The sequence below is a fragment of the Melopsittacus undulatus genome, chromosome 3 (assembly GCF_012275295.1).
Source record: "Melopsittacus undulatus isolate bMelUnd1 chromosome 3, bMelUnd1.mat.Z, whole genome shotgun sequence".
Taxonomy (NCBI): domain Eukaryota; kingdom Metazoa; phylum Chordata; class Aves; order Psittaciformes; family Psittaculidae; genus Melopsittacus; species Melopsittacus undulatus.
Window position 1 is genome coordinate 80366875 of NC_047529.1, and position 12811 is coordinate 80379685.

The window sequence follows — 12811 nt, forward strand, 5'->3', positions numbered from 1 at the left end:
TCCAACCGCTGTGTCTTGTTTATGCATTAATGTGCTGACAGACAAAACATCACTAAAATCCTACCTCTCCTTGACTCAGTGACAAAAATGCCATTAGTTTAATCACACAGAGATTGAACCCAAGTTACTTACAAATGCCTGAAAACATTGGGGGGAAAAGAGAAGGGCTAAGTAGTATTGATGTAAACTCATCACAGTTGCTTTGCACACAAGTAAACATACAATTAGTTAAAAAAACAAAACCAAAGAAAAGCAAGAAAAAAGCAAAGTGTAAAACAACAGCAGCTCACCTTTTGAGGGGGTGGTCCGTGGTCATCCAAGTAAGTGGAATTTCCTACAAAAAGCAGAAGAATTGAGATAAACAAAAGTCATCAACTGCAACTTCAAAACTTGCCAATTAATGGAGCCAGTGTATCCCTATCTCACTGGTTCTTTGGTGTTGACTAATTCAAGGAAAATAAATACCCTCTGCTTTAATTTCTGATTTACAAGAGAGAAACAAAACTAATTCATTTTGGCTACATTTGTGCTAGAAGATTAGATGCACATTGTCATTTTAGCAAAAAATAAATGTGCCAAGGCAGCTTTAATTAAATAACATGGCATTCAATTATTTGCATGACAAAATCTGTCAGCTGCATCCTTGTATATATTAACCAAGTGAGCACAGTGAACCTCAAAGAGATTGCTTAAATAATGAAGCATCCAAGGCCTTCATCAGATTTTGGTCTGATAGAGTTCACAAGTATTCACCTATCTCCTAACATGGATTTTTCCCAACCTCCAAGCTACTTCTTTGCTCCCAAACAGTCCTGATCAAATGGGAGAGGTATTCTGCTGTAGTTACACCTGCCCTTTCCAGCATCTCTTTTAATTCTGATGAAAAGATTCAGGAAAAATTAAAAAAAAAGCTCCTAAAATTTTTAAGTGCTCCATTCTTAGGTGGCTACAATAGAAAAGGCAACAATTTCTTTTTATCCATTACTAACAAACATACTCTGACATACACAATACACCCTCCCACACACACCCATAGGCTATCTTCCCTGCAACTGTTCTTCTTGAATCCTTCTTAATCATGAGCTTTTCCAACATGTCCCAGCAGAAGATGATACCTTGCAGCCAGTCTGAAAGTTCCCCTCAGGCCACACATGCCTCTCCTCCCACTCCTACCAAAAGCAACCTTACATCAGTACAGAGTATAAGAATCATTTGTACAAGTGCCTGCTAGGTATTCAAAACTCACATGGAGGAGGACTACAAAAATCACATCCCACTTCTGAGCATCTCTGCCCCTGGGGTTTTTAATGGGAAGCAGATATTGCCTCTGGGGGAATGCAGGCTAGTGGGAATAAGACATAATTTCACATCAAACAGCTTTTCCATTGCCAATCTGGCCAAAAGGACACGGAGTCACCTTGGTTTTCGGAGTGCCAGAATTAAAAAGAGATTTCTGGATCCAGAAGGCAGGACGGGGAAGTCTGTATGTGTGAATGTGATGAATTTCCATGTAAAATAAAAAGGTAAGCCCCAATATCCCAACATTATTCTTTTGCAGATGTATGTACCTTGATCTTGGAAGAGTTTGCACAACTACAAAAGCCTAAACATGTCTTGAGATGACCTTTTGATAGTCATCTCAAAACATTAATCATCTTCTGAAGCTTACCAGAAACTCTTATTTCTATATGGCAGACACAAATACCCATCTTTTGAACAGCCCTGTTATTTTAATGCCATAGATAACACGACTGATTCCCTACATTATCCATATTATCCATTCCTCTGATCCAATTCTAATCGCCAAGAAAGTGATTCAGTTTCCAGACTGCTACCAGAATTATGTATAGCTTTCCAATAAAGTAGCTACTCCATGCACAGTGATAGGGACTTCAAAGTAAACATTTCAGGAAAACCCAGTTACACCTGGAAGGGAGGCAAGGAAAGCTCTTGGTACCTCTCCTTTCACACTCATTCAGGATTTCACTTCCCTGTAGATGAGGCTGTTACTATATCATTCATAGCAACTTCCTTCTCTTTGTAATTAAACAATACTGGCACTGTTGATAAAATAATTCTTATGGTTTTCTCACTGTGTCAGAAAAGTGTTTCATCTTGATCCATACTAGAACAAGTGATGTTTGCTAAAAAGCATTCCTGTAGTCTAAACAAGTTAACACATTAGAAATGCCATAAACACTATATTAAAACTATTTATTTGTTAAAAAGGAGTAACAAAACTTTGAGTTTTATAATAGGTATTAAGAGGGATACATTAATACTCATTTTTTCCTCATCTCCCCAAAACACAGGCAGCTTTTGCTTATCTAAATAAAAAGGAATATTAACTACATATATATATATATATATATATATATATATATAAAACACTTGTTTAGGAATGGCTCATTTATCTGTAGAGAAGGATTTGAATTATCACCCTCTCTTGAGGAAACAGATCATCACAGTCATAGTTTACACTGTCTTATACAGCAGTGTCAAAAGTGTCTGAGCTATATTACAGACACTTTTTTGAGATATTCTTTAAAATTAAGGAGCCAATAACTTAAGCAATTTCACATTTCTGTATCAGTAACATATATTATTAGCGTGTGTATTGCATTCTCCTGCCTTATTTTTCAATGTTTGAAATTACATCAAAATATCCCTGTCCTTGAACATTTACCCGATAGGTTTGATTTCTGCTCTCAGGAAGTTACTAGTTACCAGTTAAAGGACAATAGTACACTGTTGGCCCATTTTATAAAAGGTTTTTTTCAGGGTAGTTGCTTGCTCAAAGCCAGAAACAACTAACAGTGGTATAAACAAATTGCCAGACAGATAAAAGTGGTCACAGAAATTAAGAGTACTGATTTGAAACATTGTCAGAATAACTCGCAAATGAAGAGCAGAGGAAGGAAAGCTGCACACATTATCCACACCCTTATGCTGCCCTAAACGCCAAGTACTCAGCTAGCTCCCTTCTCTTGCCAGGTCTCCTACTTCTGCTCCTCAGGCATATGAACCAGAGCTGATCTCAGCATCCACAGCATGCCACACCAATTCAACAGTCTGAATCCTTCTGTGTTCAAGTTTAAAATAAGTGTTTTCTTCCAGTAATAAAAGCAAAACCTTTTGCTGTATGATTCATACCTACCCTAAGTTAAAAACCACTACAATAACACAACAAATCCAGCTGTGATGGAATTGAGTAGCTGGCTGTGGGGTACACTGGCCAGATCCTTAACCCCAGAAAGCCCTGCACGTGCTCTCACTGCTCATTGCATCATTGAATTGGGTTTGCTTCCATCCTGCTTGCAAAACAATGGCCATGCTACAGGAGTCCTAATGCATGCAGAAATATCTAGGTCAGAATCTTTCTGTAGAAAACCTTTGGGAAAGATGATCACTTTCTAACACAAGAGACCAAGAAAAGCATGATTCCCATTTTGGTTATTTACAGATCCCACGAGCTTAAGACAGGATGCCACTTTCATACACAGAGAATACATATCAGACTAGTTATGCATTATGTATTTGCAACAATAGAGAAACACCAAAGTAAAGCCAACCTATGAACTACTGTCTAGAAAGAGACGACAAAACAGTACAAGAAGAAGAGTTGCAGAGTGAAAATCAGGAACTTAATAAATACAACAAGCATCAAAACCACTGTTCATAAGTTCAAGCGCTTAATTACATCAACATGACAAGCTTATCTATGATGGAGAACATTATCATGCAGCTTTTTTAAGCTCTGGTACAGATGGCATGTGTTTGACACCACTACGTGCCACAAGAAGAGAAAAGGCTTTCTGTCATGGAAATGATAAAGTGATAAGTCATCTTCCCTCATTAAGAATCTACTCCATTGCCCAAAGCAACCGATATCATTACATTATTAGGATGACTTCTCTGCAGTCCTTTAATGAAGCTTAGTAAAGCTTAGTAAAGACATCCTTGCTTTTGTCTGTTGCCTAAGACACTTCTAGATGTATTTTTTTTTTCCCTATAGAGGAGTATTTATTCTTTGAAAACAAAATATTCCTTCTTGTATGTTCTGTCTTCCTGTAATAGTGTGAAAGTCTAAAGCATTAGAATCAAGTCAGACAGAATAAATGAGTCTCAGAACAGGGGTATTATGCATTCCACAAACATGTTCAAGAGCACACTTGAGCTGGCTGAACACAGCCTCCTCCAATCTCTGTCAGCAGAGGAAAAAAAATTAAAAAAAAAAGAAGGAATTTAGCTTTATTACAGAACATGGTGAATACATGGAAACAGTCCAAATTTTTCCATAATTTATTATCTTTGAGGTTAAGTGAATCAGCTGTATGCAAAATCTTTGGGGAAACCTTGTGGTTATGTTCCCTTTTTCTTGGAATCATTTAAGTGTGGGGGTTTTGCTTGAAGCAAGCCAAGTTTATGCAGAGAATGATGGTCAGTCACCCGGATTAAAGGACAAATATTACTGTGTCCAGTTCAGAACCATAGAAAACAAGAATAACTACAATCTTGGAACAAAAACTTTCCAAAAAATGACTGGGGAGTACGGGAAGAGGTGGTGAATGAACTTATGTATGAACTAAAGACCCTTTGACAGCAACTGAAACAGGATCACTCCATTTGAACAACTTAAGATATCATGCAGAAAGAATTGAGTAGAGATGAGGGGAGAAAGCCAACATGGAAAATGTGGTATTTTGACTGTTTTCCTGGAGGAGGGTTTTCCCTTGTTGGGAATCACAAGCAGCAGTCTTAGGGAGCTGGGATCCAGTTACTGCCAAATTCAATGTGTCTTCTGAAAATCCTGCTTTGTTCTCTTCCCTTGGTCATCACAGCAAACTTCCAGCTGCCAACACAACCTTTACTGACATACCATCACTTAGATCATCTGACTTCTAATGGAAATGAACAGTCTAATATTTGTCTGATGAGTCTTCCGGTCTGGAAATCAAGGCTTTGAAGAACAACTCCCTCACCAAGCGCTCCTAATCATTAAGAAGTGCACCTTCAAAATAAACAAAAGTACCAGTGAATAAGGTTCAGTTCTGCTCTGCTTCTGAACAAAAAATTGTTTTAGCAAGAAACTGGAAAACCAGACACAATGAAATCAGTTCATGGCTCCCCAGTGCCCATTATCATTTTACTCTATGCAATTTCCTTGCTCTTTCCACCAAAACCAGTTTCCCGTTACAGAAAACACTGGGGAGATGCCACCAGTAAAAGTGTTAACTTGAATAGGATGCCTTTGGCTGGCAGCACATACCCAGACCAGACAGGACTGCCAGAAACAATAACTGGGGGTGGTTTCTGCAGTTTATTCTCAGCATCCTGCCTTTTATATGTGTGTTGACTTCCTTAGAAAATTCATTGATTTTTAAACATCTGCAATAATAAGATGTTCTTAGTCATCATGTCACGGAGCCCTCTGTGGTCCAAAGGCAGGAAGGGGGCTAGGGACTACAACTTAAAAATTAGCAGCTCAGCAGAACAGCTGTGTTCAGCTCATATCCAACCTGAAAGGAAAACCTAACTATTGCTGAGGTCAGCATAGCCATTTCAGCTTTAACAGAGGGAACTGTTTCAGAGGTGTGCAGAGATTAACATTGCAAAACACTGCAAAACCCCACTGACCAATCTGCACTGGAATACAAAGTGACTTACTGCAACTTCTCCCATCATATGTAAAAGGCTCTGTACCTACCAACTGATTTCCTTTGTGAAAGACTGTAAAAATTTTCATTTTGCCTGTCAAAATTTTCATTTTGACCATAAAAAAGGAATAAGCTTTTTTGTAAAAAAAAAAAACAAATATACATACAAACCCCAAACACCAAAAGCATTCCCAAATGGATTCTTCTGCTTCTTTTCTTGCCTTTTAAAACATTTTTGTTATTCTTGATTTTTTAAATAGTAAATACCAAAACAACCCAAAACCAAACCCATACATTTAGTTCATCCTACGTTACTGTATGCAATGAAGCAAAGAAGCTGGAATATAACAAAAATTCTATTTAGCTTTATTAGCCAGTGAAATGAACCCTAGAAACTTCATTAAGTTATAATTCAGATTTGTTTACCTATCAGTTTTATACTTTATCACAATTAGGAGAGAAACTGGCATGCATAAGTACAGTTTTTGAAAGTTTACTGGTAATTCTGGTAAAAGTACCACTACAATACAGATACAAAGGGTTTCGATTGACAGTAGTTTCTAAACCAGTGTAGAAAATACATCAGAGAAAGATTCTAAAAGAAGAAAAATACCTTTATGAAAACAGATATTAAATAATACTAACTTTCTGTATACTTAGTTTGTCCAAATCTATTAGTGTTCCTATTTATATGCTTCCCTCTTAATATACTCAAGACTAGAGTGTTAACTTGTTCCACAGATCAATTTCTTAGTAAAATCATCCACATTAACTGTATTTGCTACATTTAAACATACTGAAATCTATAACTATAATTCCTAAAGAAGTAATCCAAAACTTTCAGCAATTTAGTTCAACCAAGGAAAAAAAGTCGAAGTTCTGCTGTGATCCCATCTACCCAAATTATATGATCTAGAGCAAGCAACATGATGGAAGTACTGTAGACACTGGGTTTATTGGTGGTATTCCTAGGGCTTTTTGTTTTTACTTCTACCCTCTAATGACAGGCTTTCCAGCCTATAATTTTATGAGATTAAAGACCCATTTTAATAAACATTTAGAAACGGTGGCTATATAAAATTGAATCTGAAAACTGAGTAACTTGGCTCTTGGCTAAAACTGCTCTCAAATAAGTAGAAAAATCCTTCTGTCTTACAAACAGACAGAACTAGGTGGTCTGACATCAGAGAGTTCATGATCTTCCTACTACAAGCACCCACATTGTGTATTTGTCCTATATACATACCAAGCAGAAGAATATCTTGCTCCAAAATTCTTGCTGGGAGATTTTTCCTAACCCCTAATTGTCAGACAATCTGATCTTCATTCTGGAAGTCTTCCATGACCAGTTCACTCCAACCTTTTACTTGTACCTGCCTTTAACATCCAGAAGCCTTCATGGCCCAATCTATACTGGCCCTAGCCAAACGTACCTACAAAACAGAAGTCTTATCCACTGCCTTGCTCATTCTTAGCCCCTTTCTACTCCTCTAAATTTTTCCCTGCCCTTCTCAGAGATATCTGCAGGTTCAGTCATCCTTTCTGCGCCTAACAGCAGCACACTGCCTGCCCAGCTACCCCTGGTGAGAGGCTGACTGTTGTCCTCCTGGGGCTGGCATGCAAAGCAGAAAGGTGTGGGCAGGACAGGGGAAGATCCGTATTAGGCATGGCCCTCCTCCTGCAGAGAGAGGAGAATCCAGAAGGCAAAGCTACTAAAAAAATCACAGATTCTCTCTGAATTGTGTGGTTAAGCCTTGCTTCAACACACCATATACAGAAAGCTAACAAGCATTTCATGGTATAGACAGGTGTTTCATTTTATTGTTTCTTTTTCAATAAACTGCTTTATTGCAACTGGGGAAGGGGGGGCAGGGGACAGGGGAAATCAACTAATAAAACCAGCTTCAACAGGTATTTTCCTGAATTCCATTAAGACAGTGCAGAGAAAACCTAATGACCAAAACACAGAAGGTGCCATTAAGCCAAATTTTATGTGAATGTGTTTTGCAATAAGAACAAATGCTGAGACCTTTCTCTGCATCCAGGTAGCTCTTTACTAAATTCACTTAAATCCCCCTTAATCTGCTCTTTATCTTCACTCTGCTTTTCAGCCAGTTCTCAAATTCTGCTTTCCAGTATCACATAGCAAGCAGATGCTCATTAAATATGGGGTCTTGCTCCCCTCCCCACCCCCTGAACATTTTTATCCTTTCTGCCACAAAGCATGCCAGCTATTGTATAATGACCTGTATTCTTTTCCTGCAAATGAAGCTGTTCAACATTTAAGGGGCAAGTTGTGAAAAGCTCATAGTTTGGCTGCTAAATTGCCACTCAGTGAAGTCACATGAAGACTGGTCTCCCACTTCATTTTTCTAACTGGCTAACATGACAGTAATACCGGAAACTGTGTCAAATTATAATGGCTGAATACAAAAAGGATCAGTGTAGTGCAGAAAGTAGCAAATTAGAGAGTAGTTAGAAACATTTGACATGTGGAAATAAGCTAGACTTAATGACATCCAGGTAATGGATTTTGGAAACTGCCTGTGGCAGGCTGCATTAACAACTATCTCAGATAATTAAGAGGGAAGGAATGAGTGAAAATCTGGCTGAAAGACAATATTCTGAAAGTAGTTAGCAGAAACTAACACTCAAACTGGAAACAGAAAAATGTGTCAGAAAATCAAGGGGATGAGGACTGGCCGTTAATGGAGATCTCCAAGAGCGGATTAGGCATCTGCCAGGAATGATCCAGGTGTTGCCAGGCTGCTTTAGAACAGATGGGCAAATTACACCAGCTCCTATTCCAGCCCTGCTGTTTTTATTTATTTATTATTTTTTCTTTTAAATTAAGCAGACTTCCCCTGGGTGTTGCTCTAGGTCCCATCACTCAACATTCTCACTCATGACTTGAAAAAATGCATTACAAAGCACTGGTGTTACGTTTGATAACAGTACCAAACAAAATCTGACATCTGCTGAAACTCCAGGGCAAACACAGCAACACAGTGATTAGTTAAAGAAATGGTCTGAAAACACAAGATGCAATTCAATAAAAACAAGCATAGAAATTTCAACTCGCCTAAGAGCAACATCTTCATAAAAGAAGAATAGAAACATAGGGGAAATTGCAGAAAAGAGCATGGGGAGAGATGATGGGAGGTGAATACCAGTTCCCTTCCTTTGGATCAGTTTGAGCACTCTGTGAAAGCTTATAGCTTCACCAGCTTCGCAAGAAGACTGTTTTAATTGATTGTCATATGAAGAAACTTGTTAAAGCTTAGAGTTACTCTGTTTCCCAGTTTTCCTCCTGAGTGATAGATAGGTGCAACACTATCAGCGGGCCATTTGCCTTCAGAGAAATGTTTCTTGCTTCTGCCTTGTGGAAGGCATGATACAAAGGAAGAAACACTGTGGGACAAAAGATGGTGGCAGGACCATGACATTTCCCCTTCAAGGTGCACGCTCTCCCCTGCACAGAGAGCAGCACACCAAGTGCAGAACTCCCTCTGCACATGTGAAACACAGGACTGCAGCTCCGCAGATAAGCCTTCTCTCTAAAAGGCTCTCCTTACCAAATTGACGACAATTTGAAGGTGACATTGAGGGCTGGACAAAAGGACATAATGATGAAGCTTCAATGAAGACCCTGTCATGTGTGAGGCCTCTTAGTCTCACTTAATTCTGCTTTTCAGGCTCCAAGCTCCAGGGAATCTGTATCTGACCAGACACCTTCTCAGATGATACCAGTCTCAAGAGTTTCCTATTACATCCATACCAGACATCAGAGCTCTGCTTTTTTTGCATGACGTTTTTCCAGAGACAAGGATTTTATTATGTAAACCTAACCCAACTTGCAGGGTTTATTCCTGCCCATTGCATTTCTACAGGTAGTTTCAGATACACCACACCTCCCCCCCCCCCCCCCCCCCCCACACGCAATCTTGGAAAACAGCAGGTCAAAGAATTTCGGAAAACACACAGCTGGCAAGTCACCAGTTGGTCAAGGAAGAAGTTTATTACTATTATTAGTACTATTAAGTACTACACTGCAAACGCTATCCAGAAAGGGTTGTTTGTTGGGTGTTTGGTTTGAAGCTCCTATCCCTCGAGGCACATTTCCGAGAAGCTCCCTAGGTCTGTGGTCTGACCCCAGCAGCACCTTCCTAGCAGAAAGGGATTGAACACAGTTCACAGCCAGCTGGTCACATAAAGCTCTAAAGAATTATTCATATTTATATCATGCTAAAGCCAAATGAGTTTTCCTTGCATGTGCTTTTTGCAACATCGCTTGAGTCATATGGTTGCTATGATTTTGTCACACTTCTTTAGAGGCAGCTGCATTTACAATAATGGACCCCCGTATGAGGAAGCCTGCAGGCTCAAACTGTATGCCTGCACAGCTTTCTATGTTCTTCACAGTTCAGATTCTATCTGATCTCAAATAGAATGACTGAAAGTAAAAAAGACTTTTTACAAGCCTATCTAATATTCCTCTTCTACCACTTTTTTTTGTGCCACGAGAATCACTGTAAAACTCTTCACTATGCTTACAAAGCTCTTGAAAAGCAAGAGCACTCTGTGTAAGAAGTGGCTATCTTTATATTGCTTTCTTCTCTGAAGATAAAGAAAAATATAATTAAGAAAATCACAAACTGCTTAACCATTATTAGCTTCCCATCCTCAAAAGGCTTAAAAGGCACAGAACTGGAAGTAGCACTTCTTGCCAAGGTCTGTTAGAAGCTTATAACTGCAAAACAGAACATGTAAGTAGGTCAGATAAGGAACATAATGTACCTGAGCTATTTCTTCTTTATGGCACATTAGCATAAAGTTTTATTAATCTGAATTACAAAAAATAAAAAATCTAACTCCTCAGATGTTTATTTTAGACTTCAATATGATTTAATACAAGCATTTTCCATTACTATAAATGCTCTGGCCAAACTGCTCAATTTTTATACTATACAGTTACTGGCTTTTGTTCATTAAGACATCTTAACTCCATTCTACCCCTGTCTTAAACAGATGCATTTCAGTGATGAAAAGACTTCTCAGTGCAAGTGTTCTATATTTTAGGAACTTCTATATAGAAATTGCATGTTTAAAAATAAGAGGCAAGATTTAGCAACCACAGAGCATCGGCCTTGGCTTAAACCTGCCCTTCCACTACAGCACCCTTTGGTCTCCTGCAACTATTAAAGGACAGATTAACCCCATTCCTGTCATTCCAACCTCTTGCAATACGTAACTTGTACTTCATATTTTAGCCTTGACTGAGAAAGAGTCGTTTTAGTACACAGAACAGACAACTTAAAACTCAAGTGTCTCTGAAAGAGTTTTCTTCTACAAAGCACTGCAAGTGCCAGAACAAACATGATTTCTAGAAAGATGACTTTTCCTGCTGCCTTCTGCCTCATTTCTCATGATCTTTAACAAGTTTCATAGCCATTTTTGTACAAGCACATAATTTGTTAAGATTCATTTGTAAACTTTCTGCAGAAAACCCTATGAAAAAAACAATTGAATGTATTGCTATAAAAGCTTTTGCTTTTCAAAATCTAATGCTGTTATTACAGCAGCCTAAGACCCATTGTGCATACACAAAGTTTACCTATATGAAAGAGACAACACAACACTTAAAACTTTCATCAATTCATAAATGTATCCAGCAGCAAACATAAGTATGTAGTGATGGTTTTTCCCATATTGTAAACACCAAAAATATGGCTATCACCTATCAAGCATTTGGTATGCTTTCAATTTTCCAAGGTTTGAGTGAAAACATTTGGAAAACAATGGACACATGAAGAGTTTTCAGATGTATTAACTGATTCCAAATGTAAGCTCTCCAACGACTTAAAAGTGTCTTGAAAACATCAGCAATGACAGGTTCTAGGTTAACATATTTATGTTAAAAAGGTAACTACACCTTATGCAATGTCATACAACCACACAAGCAGTCCAGATTTCATCAATCTCAGCAGAATTCTTCAAATTGGCATTATTTCTCTCATGCTTTCCACCTGTACCAGAAAGACACACACTTTCTAATATACACAACTAACCTAACTGCTGAGGAGTCCAACTCAATTAAGGTCCTACTGATGTCTAAAATGCATTTGAACTCATTTGGATAACTGTTTATTTGGTACTGCTCTTGGGCGCTTTGACCGCACTCACGAACTCCGAGACGCAAACATTCACTAACTGGTAACAATTACTGAGGCGTGCGCTTTCTTTTTATATAATCTTCCTGTGTTTTATTTAGCTTGGAGAACCGCATCAGGATGTCACCACTGAGATGTGGCAGTTTAATAGATCTCTAACCACCACTCACCAGCCCTCCTGCAGACCATGCTTCTTACAAGGCACATCTTAAAATATATGAAAAACATCTGTGCCGTGTAGACTGTAACAATATAGTGGCCATTATCTAAATTGAGCTTCTCAGGGTACACATGCACTAGGAGAATTTATTTTTGCTCTGTCTACATATAGCTATATAAATCTGTATCAGCAACAATCTCTGCTTTGCTTGAATGGTTGAGAGACTCTTAACCAATATGAAACTAGTTGTTTAAAAAAGTTAAACCAAAGGTATTCATATTGGCACATACTAGAGGATAGTATAACTTAGGCGTATTATTGCATTTTATTACTAGGTGGTGTATTATTTTTAGGACATGCCTAACAGCCTTCACTGTAAAAGTAATGATGCTTTTTTAACGCTACAGCTTTATAGCGATACTTTAAAACCTTTGCTTAAAGGTGAGAACAGGCTTTTTGTTCTAACCATACAGCAGGTAGAGTGGTGTAATTCTACAACACTTCACAAGGTCATTTCAGTGACAGTATTTCATTTCTACAAATTTCCATCAAGCTTGGCTGAGATACAGAATAAAGAAATTGCAGCATACTGAAATGAACATTCAGATGCATGAAAAATGCAATTCTTCATTCTTCATTCTGTATTAGACTCAAAGTTTCTCAGAAATATGACATTTGGTCACCAATCATGATAGAGAAATCTAATCTGAGAATCAGATTATCATCTCCAGACACAGAAACAATGGTCTGACATGTAAAAATTACCAGGACAGACAGACAACAATGTAGATGGTGCCTACAGTACCAATATTAGCTACTCATGG

At 38.2% G+C, this 12811-nt stretch overlaps 1 protein-coding gene across 2 annotated transcripts in view; it reads right to left on the bottom strand.

The window, feature by feature from the left end:
- The window catches only part of UST (uronyl 2-sulfotransferase), a 194417-nt gene that overhangs the window by 97898 nt on the left and 83708 nt on the right, over positions 1-12811 (bottom strand). For both annotated transcript variants that reach the window (XM_031049854.2, XM_034061059.1), the window contains exon 2: positions 291-334. Coding sequence is in view for 1 of the 2 variants with exons in the window: in XM_034061059.1 (XP_033916950.1) it covers positions 291-334 (44 nt within the window). In the remaining variant the exon portion in view is untranslated. The remainder of the gene's footprint in view (positions 1-290; positions 335-12811) is intronic.